Source organism: Littorina saxatilis, linkage group LG14 (genome assembly GCF_037325665.1).
Source record: "Littorina saxatilis isolate snail1 linkage group LG14, US_GU_Lsax_2.0, whole genome shotgun sequence".
NCBI lineage: Eukaryota > Metazoa > Mollusca > Gastropoda > Littorinimorpha > Littorinidae > Littorina > Littorina saxatilis.
Genome location: NC_090258.1, coordinates 25,058,261 through 25,079,579, shown reverse-complemented (window position 1 = coordinate 25,079,579; position 21,319 = coordinate 25,058,261). Strand labels below are relative to the sequence as shown.

At 43.3% G+C, this 21,319-nt stretch overlaps 1 protein-coding gene across 2 annotated transcripts in view; it reads right to left on the bottom strand.

The window, feature by feature from the left end:
• LOC138947398 (protein OS-9-like) overlaps positions 1 to 21,319 on the bottom strand; it is a 50,489-nt gene that overhangs the window by 9,695 nt on the left and 19,475 nt on the right. The window contains exons 12-15 of one of the 2 annotated variants that reach the window (XM_070318852.1): positions 16,637 to 16,739; positions 12,927 to 13,067; positions 8,856 to 9,038; positions 1,303 to 1,424 (exon numbers count right to left, since the gene is read on the bottom strand). In XM_070318852.1, the coding sequence (XP_070174953.1) occupies positions 1,303 to 1,424; positions 8,856 to 9,038; positions 12,927 to 13,067; positions 16,637 to 16,739 (549 nt within the window). The remainder of the gene's footprint in view (positions 1 to 1,302; positions 1,425 to 8,855; positions 9,039 to 12,926; positions 13,068 to 16,636; positions 16,740 to 21,319) is intronic. The other variant, XM_070318854.1, reaches the window with a different exon arrangement.

The following is a 21,319-nucleotide window of genomic DNA, read 5'->3' as shown; positions in this document are numbered from 1 at the left end:
CAAAGGCACACTCAATGGCACACTCAAAGGCACACTCAATGGCACACTCAAAGGCACACTCAATGGCACACTCAATGGCACATTGATATAATAGGTACAGTGGAACCCTGATTTTAAGACCCCTACATTTAAGACTACCTCTCTTCTAGGACCCTGATTTTAAGACCCCTACATTTTACACTACCTCTCTTCTAGGACCCTGATTTTAAGACCCCTACATTTAAGACTACCTCTCTTCTAGGACCCTGATTTGTGTGTGTGTGTGTGTTTGTGTGTGTGTGTGTTTGTGTGTGTGTGTGTGTGTGTGTTTGTGTGTGTGTGTGTGTGGGTGTTTGTGTGTGTGTGTGTGTGTGTGTTTTTGTGTGTGTGTGTGTGTGTTTGTGTGTTTGTGTGTGTGTTTGTGTGTGTGTGTGTGTGTTTGTGTGTGTGTGTGTTTGTGTGTTTGTGTGTGTGTGTGTGTGTGTGTGTGTGTGTGTGTTTGTGTGTGTGTGTTTGTGTGTGTGTGTGTTTGTGTGTGTGTGTGTGTTTGTGTGTGTGTTTGTGTGTGTGTGTGTTTGTGTGTGTGTGTGTGTGTGTGTGTGTGTGTGTGTGTTGATATTCTGATTATAACCTCTGTAAATTTACCCCCATTTAAAGACTCCCTCCTGTTTAAGACCTGGGGGTTCCACTGTCAGGGCCTAGCATTGGAAAAAGTGAGTTCAGCTTGCAAAGGCGGGGGTCTGGGGGCCGCAGGAGGCCCCCAGTGGGGTCCAGGGGCAAAGCCCCCCGAATTTGAATATTTTTTAGAGATTTTTTACCTAAAATGACCCCTTCACCCCACCCCCCCCCCCCCCCCCCAAGAAGATTGAGCAACTAAATTATGCCTTCACAGAAATAGCAACCTTTTGGAGCCATAGTCGGTATCGGCACATTACTTCTTCTGACTTGCCTTCCGCCTTCGGAACGAAATCCAGCCATTCCCACTTCCAGGAATACACTGAATGGCTGACCACGTTCAACAATGTCGCTTCGAGACATTATTTCAAGTCTAGAGCCACAAAACACTGGCACAAAGCATGCTCGCGCGATGCCAGAGGAAGTGCGTGCTCAAGCAAACTGTCAAACCGATTGAGAATTGAACCGAACGGCGCACAAAACGAAAGCTGGGACTGTTTGGGTTTACCGTTTGGGAATAACAGGTTTTTGCATTTCGGCGTACACCAAATCGAATTCCGCGTACTGGAGATGTTATTTCGGCGTAAAGTACGCCGAACGGCTTACAATGCTAGGCCCTGCACTGTACATGTCTATGATAGAACTGACCAGAATGGCGACAATCATGTTCTGGAAGGACGCGGTGTCTTCGTCAGACATCACCCGGAAGACCTCATCGTCGTCGCTGTTGCTGCTGGTACTGCTGATGATCTTCACGTGGACCTTCACACCTGCAACACACACACACGACACTTACATTTCTGCTGCACATCAGGCAATGTTGTGCTTCTGTTTACCCCCATGACATGGAAAGTAACTCTGTCAATTACTAACTTTAAAAAAAAAAAACGAAGTAAAGTAACTTCTGCGAATTTTCCAAAATGATGAAAGCTCTAACATGGCAGTAAAGCCCATAGCAATGGAAACAGATATGATGAAAGCTCTAACATGGCAGTAAAGCCCATAGCAATGGAAACAGATATGCGTGATAGGCAGCATTGTGTATAGCGGGTGTTTCAGGAATCTGTATGAATCGCCTGACCGAGTTCCAGTGAATGTGTTTCATTTTGAAATATCACTACAGCTCTTTTTGTTATGGTAGAGGATTGAGGTTTCAATGCTGTCTTGGTTTTGTGATGTAGGGATCAGTTGATAAATGATGAAATAAGAAAACACACTTGAAAAACTTAGCGCACACTTCAGCTTCAAAATCAACATCCAGGTAACTCATCTGTGACGAGTTTAATCAAAACAATTTCTGTCGCGGACTTAACCTTCAATGCGATATATTGATCACAGGGTTAGAGCTACCAATATGAACCTTTCTCCACTGCCCAGCCAGTGATATTTTAAAGGTACAGTTCTGCTCACTTTCATGCAGGACACAATCATCAAACCAAGAAGAAAGAGTTGCCCAATAATCGATTTATAGAAAGTGTTAACTTGACTCACCCCAAGACATGTTTCTCCCACTTTGGGCAACCGGGAGAATACATTTGCCCAACCTGGGCCACATTCACTACATGTTTTGGTCTTACGGAAACATAATCCTAAAAGGCATAGCAATTGCAAATCAAGAAAACAAAAACCAAAACAAAACCCATAAACAAATGACAACAGCAAGAAAGAAAATTAAATGAAAAAAAAAAGGACATGAAGCAGAAAAGACAACAAGTCGCGTGAGGCGAAATTACTACATTTAGTCAAGCTGTCGAACTCACGGAATGAAACTGAACGCACTGTTGTTTTTCACCAAGACAGTACAGCTTCGTTAATCCCCGCGAGAAGGAAATCACTCACCTTCCACGTGCAAAACGCAGTGAAATTAACACGGCAGAATAGCGCGGTATCGTATTGTGCTAAGCAGGAAAGCGCGCTTTTCTGTATTCTTGGTAACTTTCGGAGCTTGTTTTGAATACAACCTATCATATCTATATGTTTTTGGAATCAGGACATGATAAAGAATAAGATGAAATCATTTTTGGATCGATTTCTTAAATTTTTATTGTAAGACTAGTTAATCTATTTTCGTTAATTGTGATCACATTTTAAGAGTAAACATGACATATGTATATATTTTTAGATTCAGAACATGATGAAGAATACGATGCAATCAATTTTAAGTCTGTTTGCGAAAAATCGATTTTAATGAGAACTTGAGCAAACTCATTAATTAATTTTTAAGCCTCCAAGCTGAAATGCAATACCAAAGTCCGGGCTTCGTCGAAGATTACTTGACCAAAATTTCAACCAATTTGGTTGAAAAATGAGAGCGTGACAGTGCTGCCTCAACTTTCACGAAAAGCCGGATATGACGTCATCAAAGACATTTATCAAAAAAATGAAAAAAACGTCTGGAGATACCATACTCAGGATCTCTCATGTCAAGTTTCATGAAGATCGGTCCAGTAGTTTTCTCTGAATCGCTCTACACACACACACACACACACACACACATACACCACGACCCTCGTCTCGATTCCCCCCTCTACGTTAAAACATTTAGTCAAAACTTGACTAAATGTAAAAACACCAACAGCTTTCTGTGTCTGCAGGTTATCAATAACCAATCCTTGTTCTTTGTTAATCTGATGCTGAAAACAGCTAAGGATTTGTTGCACAGGGAACACAGGACTCTAGCATTTGTTCTGAAATGCCTTTGTGGAGAGAAGGGGGAGGCATGGGTGAAACCTATGAAAATCAAATTGACTGAAAATTTTTTGAGGCAGGGGTCCAGGGGCCGCCCAGGCCCTGGCGGGGTACGGGGCAGGGCCCCGTTAGGGGGTCCAGGGGGGCAACGCCCCCCGGCCGAAAACGAATTTTTGCATTATACATTGTGATTTTGTGGCCTTTCCTGGCAAAAAAATACACTTTTTGTCACTATCATGCAGGTCAAAAAAATACCTTCAGATTCTAATGATATGGTAAAAAGGGTAAACAAAATCAAAACAATTCACAGAAGTAATCATTTTTCTTTTGTATCTTTTCACACTTGCATCTTCCAACACAACGACACAATTGATAACAATTAACATTGACAACAGCCAATTACTAAATGAAATAGAAACTGAACAACTGAACAACTGAAATAAAAGTTCGAAATATTTAATTATAAGAAGCAAACATTGCCAGACAGGCATTGAAATAAATGATGAAACAGAATGTCACACATGCAAACAGCATGATGTAGCACTGCACAAAGTAGCAACTAAGCAGTAGCATCTCTTATAGTGCAAAGTTCTCAAGGAAAAGCACTTGAGTTTCAAGCACCAAACTTATCACACACAGTTTTAGTTTCATGAACTCCAACCAGTCCCATCGCCATTTGTTGGCTAGACCAGCATCAATAAGATCTGTCCATGCGTTTTCCGTCAAAACCGGCATCTTTGTCGCAGAAATCGTGTCACCACTTCGTAATGCCTGCCAAAACGCGAGAACTTTTTTTTTATCGTGATGCAGAGCGAATCCGAAAGCGAAGAAACCTCACCTACGGGGTTTACCGCATAGCAGTTCGAAAACGCGTTCCGCTTAAAAATAAAAAATAAATTAAATTTTTTTTAATTTTAATTTTTTTTAATAAAAATTGCGGATTGACGGAATTTCCGTCAGACTTATTTTCAGATTGACGGATTTCAGTCAATTGACGGGCTACTTTCACCCATGGGGAGGTTGAGATGGGGAGGGGGGCCGACTATTAGTAACCACTCTACTAAAAACTGCTAAAGCCATCATCCAAACCTCAATTTCACACTCCAGTTCTGAGGGGGAAGCATGCTGGATGTTTTCATGTTTCCATGACCCACCAAACTCTGACATGGATTACAGGATCTTTTCACGGCGTACCTGGCCTTGTGTTTTCGTGTACACACAGAGGGGGATAAGACACTAGCAGGGCTGCACATAAGTTGACCTGGGAGATTAGAAAAAACTCCACCCTTAACCCACCAGGCGCGGCGTGAAGGCCGAAGCTATCACCACTAGTCTATCATTACTAGTCTATCACCACTAGTCTATCACCACTAGTCTATCACCACTAGTCTATCACCACTAGTCTATTGCGCACAAGCTGTTGTTATACAAAATAATGTACATTGATATCTGCGGGGAGCCCTCCAATGAGACCAGACATCTCACAGACACCATCTATTGTCCACTGTTGTTTTGTGTTATCCAGTGTAACACATCTCACAGACACCATCTATTGTCCACTGTTGTTTTGTGTTATCCAGTGTAACCCATCTCACAGACACCATCTATTGTCCACTGTTGTTTTGTGTTATCCAGTGTAACACATCTCACAGACACAATCTATTGTCTACTGTTGTTTTGTGTTATCCAGTGTAACCCATCTCACAGACACCATCTATTGTCCACTGTTGTTTTGTGTTATCCAGTGTAACCCATCTCACAGACACCATCTATTGTCCACTGTTGTTTTGTGTTATCCAGTGTAACACATCTCACAGACACCATCTATTGTCCACTGTTGTTTTGTGTTATCCAGTGTAACCCATCTCACAGACTCCATCCATTGTCTACTGTTGTTTTGTGTTATCCAGTGTAACCCATCTCACAGACACCATCTATTGTCTACTGTTGTTTTGTGTTATCCAGTGTAACCCATCTCACAGACACCATCTATTGTCCACTGTTGTTTTGTGTTATCCAGTGTAACCCATCTCACAGACACCATCTATTGTCCACTGTTGTTTTGTGTTATCCAGTGTAACCCATCTCACAGACACCATCTATTGTCTACTGTTGTTTTGTGTTATCCAGTGTAACACATCTCAGAGACACCATCTATTGTCTACTGTTATTTTGTGTTATCCAGTGTAACCCATCTCACAGACACCATCTATTGTCCACTGTTGTTTTGTGTTATCCAGTGTAACCCATAGCTGCCATCAGGGCCGGACCAAATGAGTTGTAAGGGGGGGTTCCTCCTTTTTTGGGGGTCAAATCAGCGAAGAACTAGGGGGTCCGGGGGCATGCTCCCCCGGAAAATTTTTGAAAAACGGTTAAAATCTGTGCAATCTGGTGCATTCTGGGCCTTGTTTTGAGGGTTAAGAGCAGCATTGTTTTGGTGCTAAAACTAGTTATAGTAAAAAAAAACACACTCAAAGCAAGGTACATGCTTTTTCCAGGGGTGGGGTTCCGGAACCCCTGGAACCCCCCCCCTGGGTCTGGCCCTGTGCCATTTACCCCTGTGAAGCCCACAGAGTAGCATAATGCTGCATTTTAGAATTTTCAGAGAAGCAATTGGCTATTAAGAGTAGCAGTGTCTTGAATTTGAATGGCACACCCACATTATGTGAGGTTTGCCTTGGACTTTCTTTTTACATTTAGTCAAGTTTTGACTAAATGTTTTAACATAGAGGGGGAATCGAGACGAGGGTCGTGGTGTATGTGTGTGTGTGTGTGTGTGTAAAAATTGTGTCTGTGCGTGTGTGTGTGTGTAGAGCGATTCAGACCAAACTACTGGACTGATCTTTATGAAATTTTACATGAGACTTCCTGGGAATGATATCCCCGGACGTTTTTTTCTTTTTTTCGATAAATACCTTTGATGACGTCATATCCGGCTTTTTGTAAAAGTTGAGGCGGCACTGTCACACCCTCATTTTTCAATCAAATTGATTAAAATTTTGGCCAAGCAATCTTCGACGAAGGCCGGACTTCGGTATTGCATTTCAGCTTGGTGGCTTAAAAATTAATTAATGACTTTGGTCATTAAAAATCTGAAAATTGTAAAAAAAATATTTTTTTTATAAAACGATCCAAATTTTCTGATTCCAAAAACATATAAATATGTTATATTTGGATTAAAAACAAGCTCTGAAAATTAAAAATATACAAATTATGATCAAAATTAAATTTTCGAAATCAATTTAAAAACACTTTCATCTTATTCCTTGTGGGTTCCTGATTCCAAAAACATATAGATATAATATGTTTGGATTAAAAACACGCTCAGAAAGTTAAAACGAAGAGAGGTACAGAAAAGCGTGCTATCCTTCTCAGCGCAACTACTACCCCGCTCTTCTTGTCAATTTCACTGCCTTTGCCACGAGCGGTGGACTGACGATGCTACGAGTATACGGTCTTGCTGAAAATTGCATTGCGTTCAGTTTCATTCTGTGAGTTCGACAGCTTGACTAAATGTTGTATTTTCGCCTTACGCGACTTGTTTCTTCCTTTCGTTGTCCGTGTCACAATCAGACATCACGACATGTCGACTTGGCGGCAAGTGAGACACAGTGTCTCGGTAATCCACAACCCCAAGAACTTGTTCTAAGTCAATCAAAGAGAATACGCTAACCAAGACTACAACGCGAAAAGGTGAAAAGACGTTCTCGATTGGATGTACGACAAAACCATCCCCCGATTGGATCAGACCTTTCCATCACAAGCGCAGTTTTAACTGACTGCTGCTGATTGTCGAGTGATAAGTAGACATTTTGCATGCTTGTGCTGGAGGTATCCCTGTAATCGACTTGAGAAATGTTCATGCCGATAATACATGATAAAGAAGGATTCTTTGTGCCCGATCAGGGGCTACAGTTGGGGATGGAAGTTCACTAAAAATTGGGAACATACTACATGTAACTAAAATCTGTGGGTGACATGGGCGCCCCCTTTTTTCTTAGCAAACGCCACCCAAGGCCGCTTTGGTCGGGTAGAAATTCTAGTTTCCAAGTCTATGGATAAATCTCGCGTAAGAAGATGACGTCGAAAGGCTTTGACGTCAATGCATATAACGTCATTCCCTCTCTGCGGTCTCTCTCTCTCGCTTGATGTGTGTGTGTGTGTGTGTGCATTTTGTGCACGTGTCAGTGTTACTGTTAGTGTGTGTGTGTGTGTCCGTGTCTGTGTGTATATATATATATGTGTGTGTGTGTGTGTGTGTGTGTGTGTGTGTGTGTGTGTGTGTGAGAGAGAGAGAGAGAGAGTGTGTGTGGTTATTTATGTGTGTTTGCGTGTGCGTGTGTGTGTGTGTGTGTGAGTAAGAAAGAGAAAGGGAGTGGCTGTGCCGTGTATGTGTATGTGCGTGTGCGTGAGTGTGCTCCGAAGTTTGTGTGTATGTTTTTGTATGTATGAGTGTGTTTGTGTGTATGTGTGTTTGTAAAGGGTGTGTGTGTCTGTCTGATTATATGTGTGCATGAGTGTGTGTTTTGTGTGAATGAAGTTTGTGTTAGTGAGTGAGTAAGTGCTGTGAGTGAGTGAGCGTATGTGAGTGTATATGTGCATGTGTGTTTGCAAGGCTGTGTGTGTAGGGAGGGGGGGGAGGGGGTGGGTGTGTGTGTGTGTGTGAGAGAGAAAACGGATTTGTCCTTCGAGGGGGGGGGGGGGGGGAGTTATGCAGTGCCTTGGCATTGCACTTCTACGCAATTTTTTGTTTCAGCGTAGCTGTTTTGGGCTTAGCATAGCCGCGTAGCAATTGCTGCAAAATCACAGCATGTTACGCTGAAATCGTAGCAGTTGGCAGCCCTGGTAACCATCTTCAAACAACACCGGCAATGTTGGGACACCTGGAACTAGTCCCAGGTGTGGGGCGTCCTGTCTTTGCAGGTTGGCTGGCACTCAACGTCTATTATTAGTCCACCACCAAAAGCTTAGTAAGCAAAAATATGTGCAGAATGTTTAGTTCAGCAAGTTAGTGATCGTCTTAAAAATTCAAACAGTGGTTCTATCAGCCCGTAACCAAGAATTTGAATGAAGCATAGAAAGCGAATGTTGTGCGCTGTTTACTTAAATAAGTTAACATTTGACAGAACTTAGTCCTTAGTATTTCTATCCAGTACTTAGTTAATTTTCAGGACAAAACAGCATACAACTTCGCCAGTTATGCTTTGGAGGTGTTAGAACTGATTTTTGTTTTAACTAAAGGGCACCAAACTTTTGCCCAACTTTTGCTTTCTATGCTTCATATTTGGTGACACCAGTCCTGCAAAAGCAAAAGTTGGGTGCCCTTTAGTTAAAAAAAAAAAGATCAGTTCTAACACGCCAAAAGAATAACTAGCAAAATTGAATACTGTGTAGTCCAGAAAATTAACTGAAAACTGCATAGAAATACTTTCCGAGCCAATCACCAAGAGAAGGGGAGGATAAAAATGGATGCTTGATGAAAGCAAAGAGAGTGATGCTTTAAGTTTACGCACTGTTGGGGTTGACCCCCGCCTTCTGTAGTTGCTGGTGAAGCTGTTTCTCTACGTATCTCTGCTGTGCGGGCGGCAGGTCGCGGGTGGTGATCGGCCCTTCGCCGAGCTCCTCCTTCACCATCTTCCACCCATCCTCATCCACCTCATATTCCTCTTCGCCGGCCCCCCTACCTGCCTTGGTCGCTGAAACCACAGGCGCAGGAAATACTGTCTGGATTCTTAAAGTTTTGGCTTGGTCGCTGAAACCACAGGGCCCAGGAAATACTTTCTGGATTCTTAAAGTTCTGGCTTATAACCACCCTCATATTATGCTGTGGTAAAGTATTTCTTATGCCTGTTCTCGTGTTGTTCCCACCCTCGTATGACAAAAGAAAAGCTTGACCGGGTTTGAAACTATGGATTGGTCAGAAATGCCTTGGCTATGTCTGTTTAGTACAAAAATGAGTGGTCAGAAGACCTCCTACATGTCAAAACTATCGGACGGTCGACCGGCCAGGGGTCTGAGCAATGTGTCAGATCAAAAAAGTATGGGTCAATGACCGAAGACTAAGGCCTGGGAACAACACTGTTTTCTAGATTCTAAAGTTTTGGCTTAGAACCAGCCATATTATGCTGTAGTGAAGTATTTCTTACGCCGGTTCACTTACATTTCTGAGAACCGCCCCACTTTTTGTCGTTGCAAAGTGTTTCTTGCACCTGTTCAGTTATATTTCTGGGTTTTGTTTTTGTGTGTGCTTTTTTTTTTACATTTAGTCAAGTTATGACTAAATGTTTTAAAATCGACGGGGAATCGAAACGAGGGCCGTGGTGTGTGTGTGTGTGTGTGTGTAGAGCGATTCAGAGATTCTACTGGACCGATCTTCATGAAAATTTACATGCAAGTTCCTGGGTATGATATACCCATACGTATTTTTCTTTGTTTTGATATCTTTGATGACGTCATATCCGGCTTTTTGTAAAAGTTGAGGCCGCACTGTCACCCTCTCATTATTTAACCAAATTGGTTGAAATTTTGGTCAAGTAATCTTCAACGAAACCCGGACTTTGGTATTACACTTCAGTTCGGAGGCTTAAAAATTGTTTAATGAGTTTTCTCATTTAAAGTTGTCATTAAAATCGATTTTTCGCAAACAGATTTAAAAATGATTGCATCGTATTCTTCATCAAATTCTGAATCTAGAAATATATACATGTCATGTTTACTCTTAAAATGTTATCACAATTAACGAAAATATGTTAATTAGTACTACAATCAAAATGTAAGAAATAGATCCAAAATTGATTTCATCTTATTCTTTATCATTTACTGATTCCAAAAACATATAGATATGATATGTTGTATTCAAAACCAGCTCAGAAAGTTAAAAAAAAAATACGGAAAAGCACGCTTTCCTGCTTGGAGCAATATGTCACAGCGCTATTCTGGCTTGTCAATTTCACTTCATTTTGCACGTGAAAAGTCAATCAATCAATCAATGAGGCTTATATCGCGCATATTCCGTGGGTACAGTTCTAGGCGCTCTGCAGTGATGCCGTGTGAGATGAAATTTTATACGGCCAGTAGATTGCAGCCATGTCGGCGCATATTTACCTTTCACGGCCTTATTCCAAGTCACACGGGTATGGTAGACAATTATTAACTGTGCCTAAGCAATTTTGCCAGGAAAGACCCTTTTGTCAATCGTGGGATCTTTAACGTGCACACCCAATGTAGTATACACGGGGGGTGGTTCGGACACCGAAGAGAGTCTGCACACAAAGTTGACTCTGTGAAATAAATTTCCGCCGAACCTGGGATCGAACTCGCGCTGACAGCGGCCAACTGAATACAAATCCAGCGCGCTACCAACTGAGCTATATCCCCACCCCATCAAAAGTGAGCGATTTCCTTCTCGCGGGGATTGACGAAGCTGTATTGTCTTGGTGAAAAAATGCAGTGCGTTCAGTTTCATTCTGTGAGTTCGACTGTTTGGCTAAATGTAGTAATTTTGCCTTACGCAACTTTTTGTTGTTGTCTTTGGTGGCCAAAGTTTAAACCCTGCTTCAGGGTGCAATTAGGGGGAGGAAGGGGGATCTGAGAGAGGGGGTGGTTGAGCAGCGGGGGGAGGGGGGGGGGGGGCACACAACAAAGGTGCAAAACATCAAAACCTGGTGCTGATGACAAAAAGCTTATTGTTGTAAAAGACAGAATGTACCAACAGGGAAGTGCCAAATACGAAGTTCAATAAATGAAAACAATGACCCTAGCATACCAACACTGTGCCAGACAACTACAACGAGAATATATGCATCCACAACAACCAATAACAAAACACATAGAGTGCTGCTTTTTTCTTCTTCAGCGTTCTAGAAATTCTGGTGACATGTGAGGTTGTTTGCCCATTTTGGGTTCCCCACGCTATACTCAGAGCATAGTCAGCTTCACTCCGCTTTCGTTGTGTAGGCATGCTGGGTATTTTCGTGTTTTCCTAACCCACTGATCTCCGACATGGATTACAGGATCTTTTCCGTGCGCACTTGGTCTTGTGCTGGCGTGTACACACGAAGGGGGTTAAGTCACTAGCAGGTCTGCACATAAGTTGACCTGGGAGATCGGAAAAGTCTCCACTCTGAACCCACCAGGCGACAGCGACCGGGATTCGAACTCACGACCTCCCGATTAGGAGGCTGACGTCTTACCACTGCGCCACTTCGCCCGCCAAGTGCTGCTTCAATAAAACATCGCCAACAAATGCATCAAGCTGTCAAACTGGTCCTTATTATTTATCTTTTTCTGCATCCAAAAATGAATAGATATGCCATGTTTACTCTGAAAATGTACTCCCAATTAAAGAAAAAAGGTTAATTAGGCACTACATTCGCATGCTTCGCAAAGAAGAGCTGGACCCGTCTCAGTCTTCGGGTTAAGGCTAGCGGAGTTCTACTACATGTATGTCGTCTCGGTGTTGGCTGTGTTTTTTTAGCATTGATCTTTTAGTTTTAGGCTGACAGATTGACTAAATGTTTAATATCGCTTCACACGACTTGTTTCTTCTTCCTGTCAATTGCTGAAAGACAAATGTATTTTAGAAGGCCATTTCTTGGCAATTTTAAAACGCAGCCAGCCACAGGGGGTGAGATTGGGGGAGTGGGGGGGAGTGGGGGAGGAAGTGGGCATGGATATATGGTGGAGGATGGGGAGGGTGTGACTGTGGCATGAATTTTAAACCTACACATACTTAACTGCTGATGAATATTTAAACCCCTAAGCACAGTTCTTTGAGTGTTAAAACAGTTAATTATGTAACACAGAAAAAAGACACAAAACAGCAGTGCATTTAAAATATTATTTTTTATGCCACAGGGCATGTAAGCACATTTTGTACTCAATCAAGAAAATCTGAGAAATAATCTGATCGAGCATCTCTGTTACTTTTCGGTAACTTTCTTCAATCCATTAGTATTAATAGTAATTACCAACAAGACAAATTCGCTGTGTTTTAAACCAATTTTAACTTCTCCTTTTTCTTTCTGAAATATCAAGTTAAATTTTGCTTGCATAATAAACGGTGCACTGCTTCCCAGTGTGTAAGAGAAAGAATGAAGTAGAAAAACCAGTGAGGGAAAAACAAGAAAGATTAAAAGTGAAACACATCACAATACAGCTTTTATGTAACCCATGGTTATTGTCACTGTGTAACCCAGAGTGTTGTTATCCCAGAGGAAAACAAGGAATACACTACAATGAGACCTCCCTTTAAAGACCTACCCAAATCTGAGAAAATCAGGTCTTAAAATGGGGGTCAAATCACAGAGGTTATGAACGGAAAATCTGAAAATAATCTGGGCCTGAAATTTGAATTTGAATACCGGGGTTCTACAGTAAGAACGGAAAAAATAAGTTAAAATGACGTGAAAATAGGCTAAACAGAAAAGATAAAAACACATTCACTAGTTAACTAGCAACTCTATTCTGTCTGTGCTGTCCCGATTTCGACTTGTCCCAAGAAATCCAGTGAAAACACAAAGTAACGTGACAACAAAAAAACAATTAACAACCAATGATTAAAACACCATACAATCATCACTGACCTTGTCTGGTGTTGGGTGGGGCCTGAACTCCACCCTTTGACCCTTCTTCCTCTTTGGCCTTGACCTTCAGCTCTGCTATTGCGTCCTTGACTTCTGACCTCTCTGCAATGTCCTTGATTTCCTTGTCCATGTCTTTTATCTCTGTTAGCACAGAAACCTTAATATCAGGGTCAAAACATGAAAAGACAACCGAAGGTGATCAATTGGAATCAGTACAGCTGTTTCCGACACAAAATGAATAATAACAGACAGACTGGAGAGCAGCTGAGAAAAAAAATCAGCAAAATCTGTCCTTACATTGCAAATGGCCTCTCAGGACAGACATATTTTGGTCAAAGGGACTACAGAAGGTGTCCTTTATTGGAAGATGTCCTGACGTCACAGGGATGTTGCCTTCTCTGCAAATTTTTGAAAGTGGCCATAAAAATTTCAGCAATGTTTGACAGTTCTTAGCGTCACCTTTCCCCCATTGTAAAAAAAAGGTTGGCAAATTTGCAAAAGTGACGCTAAGTTTGTAGTCAGTTGAAATGAGTCCCGGCATTTTGCCTGCAGCAGACACCAAATGACAGCCCTGCATTATACTACCAAAGGGGCGCAGTGGCCTAGCGGATAAGACATCGGACTCCTGATAGGAAGGTTGTGAGTTCAAATCCCGGCCACGGCTGCCTTGGGGGTTAAGGGTGGAGATTTTTTCGATCTCCCAGGTCAACTTATGTGCAGACCTGCTAGTGCCTTATCCCCCTTCGTGTGTACACGCAAGCACAAGACCAAGTGGGCACGGTAAAGATCCTGTAATCCATGTCAGAGTTTGATGGGTTATAGAAACACGAAAATACCCAGCATGCCTCCCCCGGAATCTGCGTATGGCTGCCTGAATGGCGGGGTAACAAGAAGAGCAAACGCTCGATCGAGTCACTTTCGCAGTTCTGAATATTATTTGAGGCATCAGATGGACAGGAAGAAATTGCTATTCACAACACAATGAGTCACGTTCACATAAAATTTGAGCCCGGTCACTTTTATAGTTTCCGAGAAAAGCCCAACGTTAAGGGCAGGTGGGCCAGTGCAAAATTGACCAAATCGTTCAAAACACTGTTTTGGGTATTTTAGCAGATTATGTTTCCATAACATACCTATCATCCATGTGTGTCGGTGTTTTTGTCAAAAGTGTCCTATTTATCTGTCAATAAAGACAAAATGTGAACATGTGTGGCATTGATTGTCTTCTGTAGTCGATATTCCCCCGCCAAAAAATGTCTCATTTCAAAGGCTAGTTACGGCTTTGTCCTCAGCAAAACAGTGCATTCACGACATACGAAACTGCGCAGCAGCTCTTGACCTATAACATGACATCAGTGTTTTGATGAATGTTCCATTCACTCAGCCACTTGTCCGTTGCAAAGGCAGCAATCGTAATCGAACGGAAATGTCCTTATTTGGAAGGTACTCGACATCCATTGGTTCGTTTCATAAACCGAAATCGGGAACCAGTTTACTTTGTGAGTGCGCATGCTCAGCTTACGAATTTTGCATACGGAAACTACCGAAGAGACTCTCGGCCATGACGGGAACACCCGAAGTTCACTCGGTTTTACAACATCCTGGTTACACATCAAACGATCGGTGACAACCGAAAGCGAATTTTTCCTTGAGAAACAACCTTTGATACGATAACAATGGCTCGAAATAAGAAAGAGGACAATGTCTTTATTAGTTCGGTTAGCAACAACAAGTAGTTCCGCTGGTACTAGGCCAAAGTTTGGATTCTGTCGGTGTTTCCGATACAGAGGAAAGCTTTGATCTCCACGCAGATCCACAGGTCGCCATTTCCGAACACGCTATGCAGCACACTTTTTACGTCTCGGCACTGGCTTGCTTTGCGCTGAATTTGAGTCAGTTTCTGTGTAGTATCTCCTCGACAAGCAAGTTGAGCATTTGCTACGCAAAAAAACAAAAAAAACAGGAGAAAGTATCCAACATCAGTCAGATTATCGGTAATGTTTGCTGGGCCTGCCATTTCCCGAACGAAACTGGATCAGCAACTGTTTGTATCAATCTGCACTTTCGTAAATTCCGTCACTGTCTTGACGAACTGTGTCATTTTCTTCACCGCGATACACAGTTCATTGCGAAGAGCTTCCTCAGTAAATCGTTCAGATTCCACGTACGATTTGTTGTCAAAAAACAACTCAAACGAAAGTTTCAAACTCATCATCCTCCATCTTGCTTGTCGAAGCACCAAAGTACTGTATCGATGTAAAAACAAAAGCAGAAAACTTCGAGGAAATCAACAAATCGACGAGATAACGGAAGGAAATAAGTCTCGTTCTGGCTCAAGTAAGTAACCGTTAAAAATACCGTTATTCTCGCATGCAAATACAAACGAGAATCGGGTCATTGATACACGTTTAGCGCTGGGGCAGTATCCCCATGCAGGTTGACAGAGGGAAAGAAGGGATGGACGCATAAATTCTCTGCTGACGTGCTAAAGGCTAAGTAGTTTGCAATTCAAATAAACTAAGCTGTTCATTCATAACACAGTTTTGTCCTTGTGTGTCTGTTTCAATAGTGTTTCTGTGGTGTTCAATCTTCAATGTCGTTTTTCTCAGTTCAGCCATTTTGCCTACGGTTACGTCTTGGGTTACGCGATTTCTCTGGCTGTAATTTAGCTAGAGCAATATTTTCTTTTGTAGTTTGTGCAGAATATAACATTCTGGGGGATTACGAAGGGATTTTGCTGAAATTTTATTATAGTCATATCCAGATTATTTCAAAAAATAATTTCGCAAGCGTTACCCTAAAGTTTGACAGTTGTAACAAAGAAGTGTTCCTAACTCCAAGTATAAATATAATAAACAAAATCTGCTTCGTAATCCCCTAGAGCATACCCAGAAGGATAAAATAAAACAATAATTAGAAGTGTGACAATCACATCTGATGAAAATCCGTGTATCTCCTGTACTCCACTTTTGTCTGTATTTTGACTGTTTTTGTCGCGTAAAACAAAAACCAGCAACCGAAAATACAAAAAGTGACTATTCTTTGTCATCATTTGTTCATTTCTTTCATAAAATAACATTCAGACACAATAAAACATTCAAAATTGAAAAAAAGGTAGTGCACTGGCCCACCTCCCCTTAAGTTGTGTGTTGCCGAACAGAAAAGGCTAGTTATCTCCCTTGTTTTTCTGATAACGTTCGTAAAAGGCTACAGATGTAAATACTTTGATGTAAAGAATAATCCTACAAAGTTTCAATCACATCCGATGAACTTTGTCAAAGATATAAAATGTCTAATTTTTCCTTTGACGCTGACCTGTGACCTTGAAAAAGGTCAAAGGTCAACGAAACCATCGTTAAAGTGTAGAGGTCATTGGAGGTCACGACTAAACAAAATATGAGCCCGATCGCTTTGATAGTTTCCGAGAAAAGTCCAACGTTAAGGTGGTGTCTACGGACGGCCGGCCGGACGGCCGGCCGGACGGCCGGCCGGACAGACTAACACTGACCGATTACATAGAGTCACTTTTTCTCAAGTGACTCAAAAACGGTCATACACGTAAAAATACACTCGCGTAAAAACATGTGTGAACGTGGGAGTTTCAGCTCATGAACAAAGAAGAAGAAGAAGAAGATACTACCAAACGTTCTTTCATGCTGCCATTTACCTGTAAAACAAAGCGAGTAAAACAGGGAAGGTCATGCCCATACCTTTTTCGGTGTCTTCCAGTTTGCCCATGAGACCGTTGAGACTGTCGGAGAGCTGGTTGAGAGCCAGAGCTTCGTTCATCTCTCCGCCTAGCTCCGCCTGGGCCTGAAACAAATGGAATTGCTTTTATTTGCATACAATGTATTGTCCAGGTTTTTACTTTAAATGACAAAAAGCCCACAAGTGGTTTTTTTGTTTTACAGAGGAGGCTGAGGGCCAGGGCTTATTGTTCACCTCACAGTCTAGCTCTGCTTTAGTCTGAAACAACATAATCACGTCTCTCAATTCTCTCATACCTTCAGGCGATAGAAGTTGCTCTATTCATGTGAGTCAATCGCTGGTGAGGACTAATCAGAATGCACTGTGCCGCTTTCACGCCATGACTTTGGTGAGAGAGATGTTTGAACATTAGCAGAACCTGCTTCTCCCAAAATCCTCTGCTCCTGGGCAGAGCATTTGCCAGTCAACCGGTGATTGTCTCATTATGAACAAATCCTACCATAACTGCCATGTGACTATAGCTTAACTCTGTTTGGGTGTGTAAAACATGTATTTTTTACAAGTAAAATGACTATTTCTAAGAATACTCACCTCAATTTAACTAATAGGAGTTACCTTACTTACGAGTGCTAGACTGAGAAGCGTCCTATGTTACCAGTACTAGACTGTAAACAAGGTCGCTAACTCTAGATTTCCGTCGGTATACCATTTAGGGGAGTAGTCTCCCTTTGTCGGTAGTACCTCTCTGCGCATGTGCCAATGCCCATAATCCCCAGTTTCAATTCGAAGCTATTAAGTCAATAGCGGGGTTGGTGGGAGGGTCTCTGGTTAAATTGAGGTGAGTATTCTTAGAAATAGTCATTTTACTTGTAAAAAATACATATTTCTTTCGAATACATCACCTCAATTTAACTAATAGGAGAATAGATAACAGGCTGGAGGGTTGACTTTCGATCGGTAATCTAGTGTCACCTCACCCGACTCAGCCCATTTGTCCGGAATCCCCCCTGTAAAATCGGGGGAAGAAAAGGATAGATCATCGGACTGAGAAGCAAGAAATCCTGAGTCGGGCGAGTGGCAAGTTGCATTGTTGCCACTGTGTCAACTTGCTCCAGAAAGGGACAATCGAAAGAAAGTCCCACCTGTCAATGTAGAGCTGGTTTCTACTCGATGGTCGTTACTATTCCTCTGATCACTTGTCTTTATCAATGTTGGGTTATGGTTATGACTTGCCATTATGCGCCTTGAGCGACCCAACTCCCCAGCAACGTAAAGTTCTGCAGGCGGATCAGGTGAACGACCTAAAAGATGAGGAATGGTCAGAGATAACAATTCCTCTAATACCTTGAACTTATCACCAAGGTGCGTCTCTGCGACTGATCCTCCATTTAAGGGAGATTGACAGAGTTTCCAGAGATCCTGTAGAATTCTGGTCTGAGGCACCACTTTCCATGGCAAACAAATGTGCCAGTCGCATGAATGAATATATATATATCCTCTCTGAATTTACCTCTCTAATGAGGATGGTAGGCACAGATACCAGTGTAAATTCAGGCTGACTTAGCTGTTCCTCCTGCGTGACAGGAAGTAAGCGCAAGTGCGCTCAGCAGTACGGTCACTGTCTGCACCTTACCTGTGCCTGTCTCAACGCATGTGGGGGCTATAAGCCTACCCTTAATGGTTATAGGTACCATTTGTCCTAGAATAGCCAGTGAAAGACAGCCAGCTGTATTGCCTTTACCCAAGGGGAAAACCTGCTTCTTACTTTGAAATTCCACACTTATAGCGTGAGGGGGTCCCCAGTGACCATGGGCATCTCTGAGCCCTTATTGGCTGAATGACCGCTCTTGTCTTACTCAAGAGGGTGCCATGCCTGGCATGCAACTCACTGAGAGGTCCCATTTGTGATTTCAGCAGGACCGTTTTCTGGCTTGATCAGCCAGGTCCTTGATCTAGGTTTTTTGTAAACATGGTTGTAGGTGGCATCTGCTGGGTTGTCTGCCCAGCATAGGTTTTGTGGGTTCTGGGACACTCCAGATTTCTGTAGAGCTCACAAGTTCTTAGATGACTATGCAGTGATGTTCTCCGGCCTATGGCCGAAGGTGCACTATCTTGGGCTGATGCAAAGTTCTGCCCCCTGGTAGTTGAACTCACAAAGATGTCTTATGTTGTGATCTCAGTAGTACTTCTGCCTAGATCACCCAAGTCCATATCTGGATTTCCAGTAGGCGTGGCTGTGGGCGGCAAGTGTTGCATTGTCTGACCAGCATAGCTTTGTGAGCTCTGGGGCACTTCAGCTGTTTGTGGAGCTGAGCTCTAGGGTGACTATGCAGAGTTGTTTTCAGGCCCCTGCCTGAGGCAGGAGGTGTACTCTCTTGGTCTGATGCATAGTTCTGACTTGACAAAGGTCTTAGTCAGCACCCGAGTTGCCACGTTTCTTGCCCAAAAACGACGCGTAGCCGTAGACTGGGAGTGAGTGAGATAGGCTGGTGTGATATTCCTGGCTCCAGCTAGGATCTCACTGTGTCTCTACCTCAGGCTCTTCGAGCGAGGGAGAAAAGGCTGGTGTGGTATTCCTGGCTCCAGCTAGGATCTCACTGTGTCTCTACCTCAAGCTCTTAGAGTGACACAACTTATACTCACCCAATAACCTTGTGTCACCGTAGACTGGGAGCGAGGGAGATAGCCTTGTGTGGTATTCCTAGCTCCTGCTAGGATCTCACTGTGTCTCTTTCCTCCAGCTCCTTTAGCTTTTGAGTCCAGGCATCTGAGAGTCTACATATGGATGGGATGGACACATTTACCCACTGTCAAAGGTATTGCCGCACTCATTATGCCTTTCGGGGGAGGAATACCTCTAGGTCTTATCTCTGTGGTCCAGGGATCTTAGAGTGCCAGTTGTAAGAGGCAAACGAAGCTTGTCCAATTCAAGGTTCGGTTGGAAGGGGTGGCTGAGCCTTCCCAAATCCAAGTGTGTCTGTGGCCGTACCCAATACCCCTAAAGGTAGAGGAAGCTCTTCTTGTTCCAGGAAAATTTGACTCAATGATGGAGGGACGTATGGTTTACCCAGTCCAAGATGTCTGGCAGCACTAATCAATCCGCATGGGCTGAGAGGTCCTCCTTGATCTATGAAATCTGGCCCATGGATCTCATAGTGCGGATGGCTGGCCAGACCTCAGACTATCTCTCAGTGTCCTTCCTGGAAAGTCCATGGAAAAACGGGCGGAGTCACCTCGGGAGACATTCCCTCTTTAGTCAAGTCTGTCCGTCTCTGAAGCATGACGTAGGTTGAGTGCTGTCCCTGTTGAAGGGTTTTGCCTTGACTTGGTTTGTTTGTTTGCTTAACGCCCAGCCGACCACGAAGCGCCATATGATCATATCAGGGCGGTTCTTGACTTGGTCCAAGTATGATAACCATGAGGATTTGTAGCCTAAGGACTGCCTGACCCTGGGGTAGGTTGTCTTCCAAAAGCTGCTGATCATCTCAGGGGCACCTGCCCAGTGATCTTAAACGGCCCATCCCTTCTCTAGGACGTCTACTGTCGTCTCTCCTGTTGATGCTTCTGCCAGAGTTGTTACCATTATCAGTCGAGATGTGACCTGTAACAGGTGTCGGACATCCTCTGTTGAGTGTCGACTGTACAATCTGACATTTCTATCATCATCCCCTGGCTGATGCGGGTGTCAGATGACATTCAGGAAGAAGGGGCAACTCTTACAAGTTGTTACGCTGAGTCCGTCCACAGGTCATGAAAGCATTCTGTACTTGACGATCTCAGAGCACTTCTTCCCCCGTCTCTGTGTTATCTCCAACAGTTCCCCGCCTTGTGATGTAGCCTGAACATGCTCACCCGTGTTGCCCGACGCTTGTATGGCAAGATTCTTGGGCCTGTTACCCTGTTGAACAAGCTCCACTCCAAGTGTGAGTGATCTTCAGAGTCGTTTCCTCAGGCAAATGTCTTGAGACACTTTGATTCCTCTTATCTTGGTACGCAGTGTCTGTCTTGTAGCTGTGTATCCGAAGGAGACATCTAGAGACCTCAAGAGCTTGCAGTATGCATGGAAACTGATGTGACTACTATACCCTGTTCAGTTGTCCACCGCTGTTTGACTGGTGATCTGTAAGCAGATTGCAGGTGCCATCTTGTTACTGGTAGGGCGGCTCCCCGGTGTGAAGGTTGTAGCCTCTAACCATTAGCTCTCCATTCCAGGTGATGAAGATAACTAGGAGGCTCTAGGCATTCTCCTCACACTCCCAGACTTCTGTGTAGCCGGGCACTGCTGAATATGGTCAGGCGTGAAGTGTTGGTCTAGTTCCAAGAGCGTTAAACATTAGGTCTTCCTCAGTCCGTCAGGAGGTGGTAGACAGGCAATGGGGGGCGGGAGCTGTCCTTCCGGTGCTGAAGCATCGCTACAGGCAGTTTGCAGCACTGAATACTGGTAGTCAAAATGCATGAAGCCACCATCATGATGGGGAACCCTGGCAAAGATAGTGGTGGGAGGGGCCCAGTCCTGTCAACAGCCGTGTTTCGGGGTCACCTCAAGGGAGAGGTTGCAGACGAGGCTGTAGCTACCTCAGGGAGATTCTACTCATGTTACGCCCAGTGGACGTCTTGCCTGACAGCTGGAGGGTCTGTCATAAGCTGTCGCAACGATCCTGGGAGTTATAAGGCGAAAAGGAAGC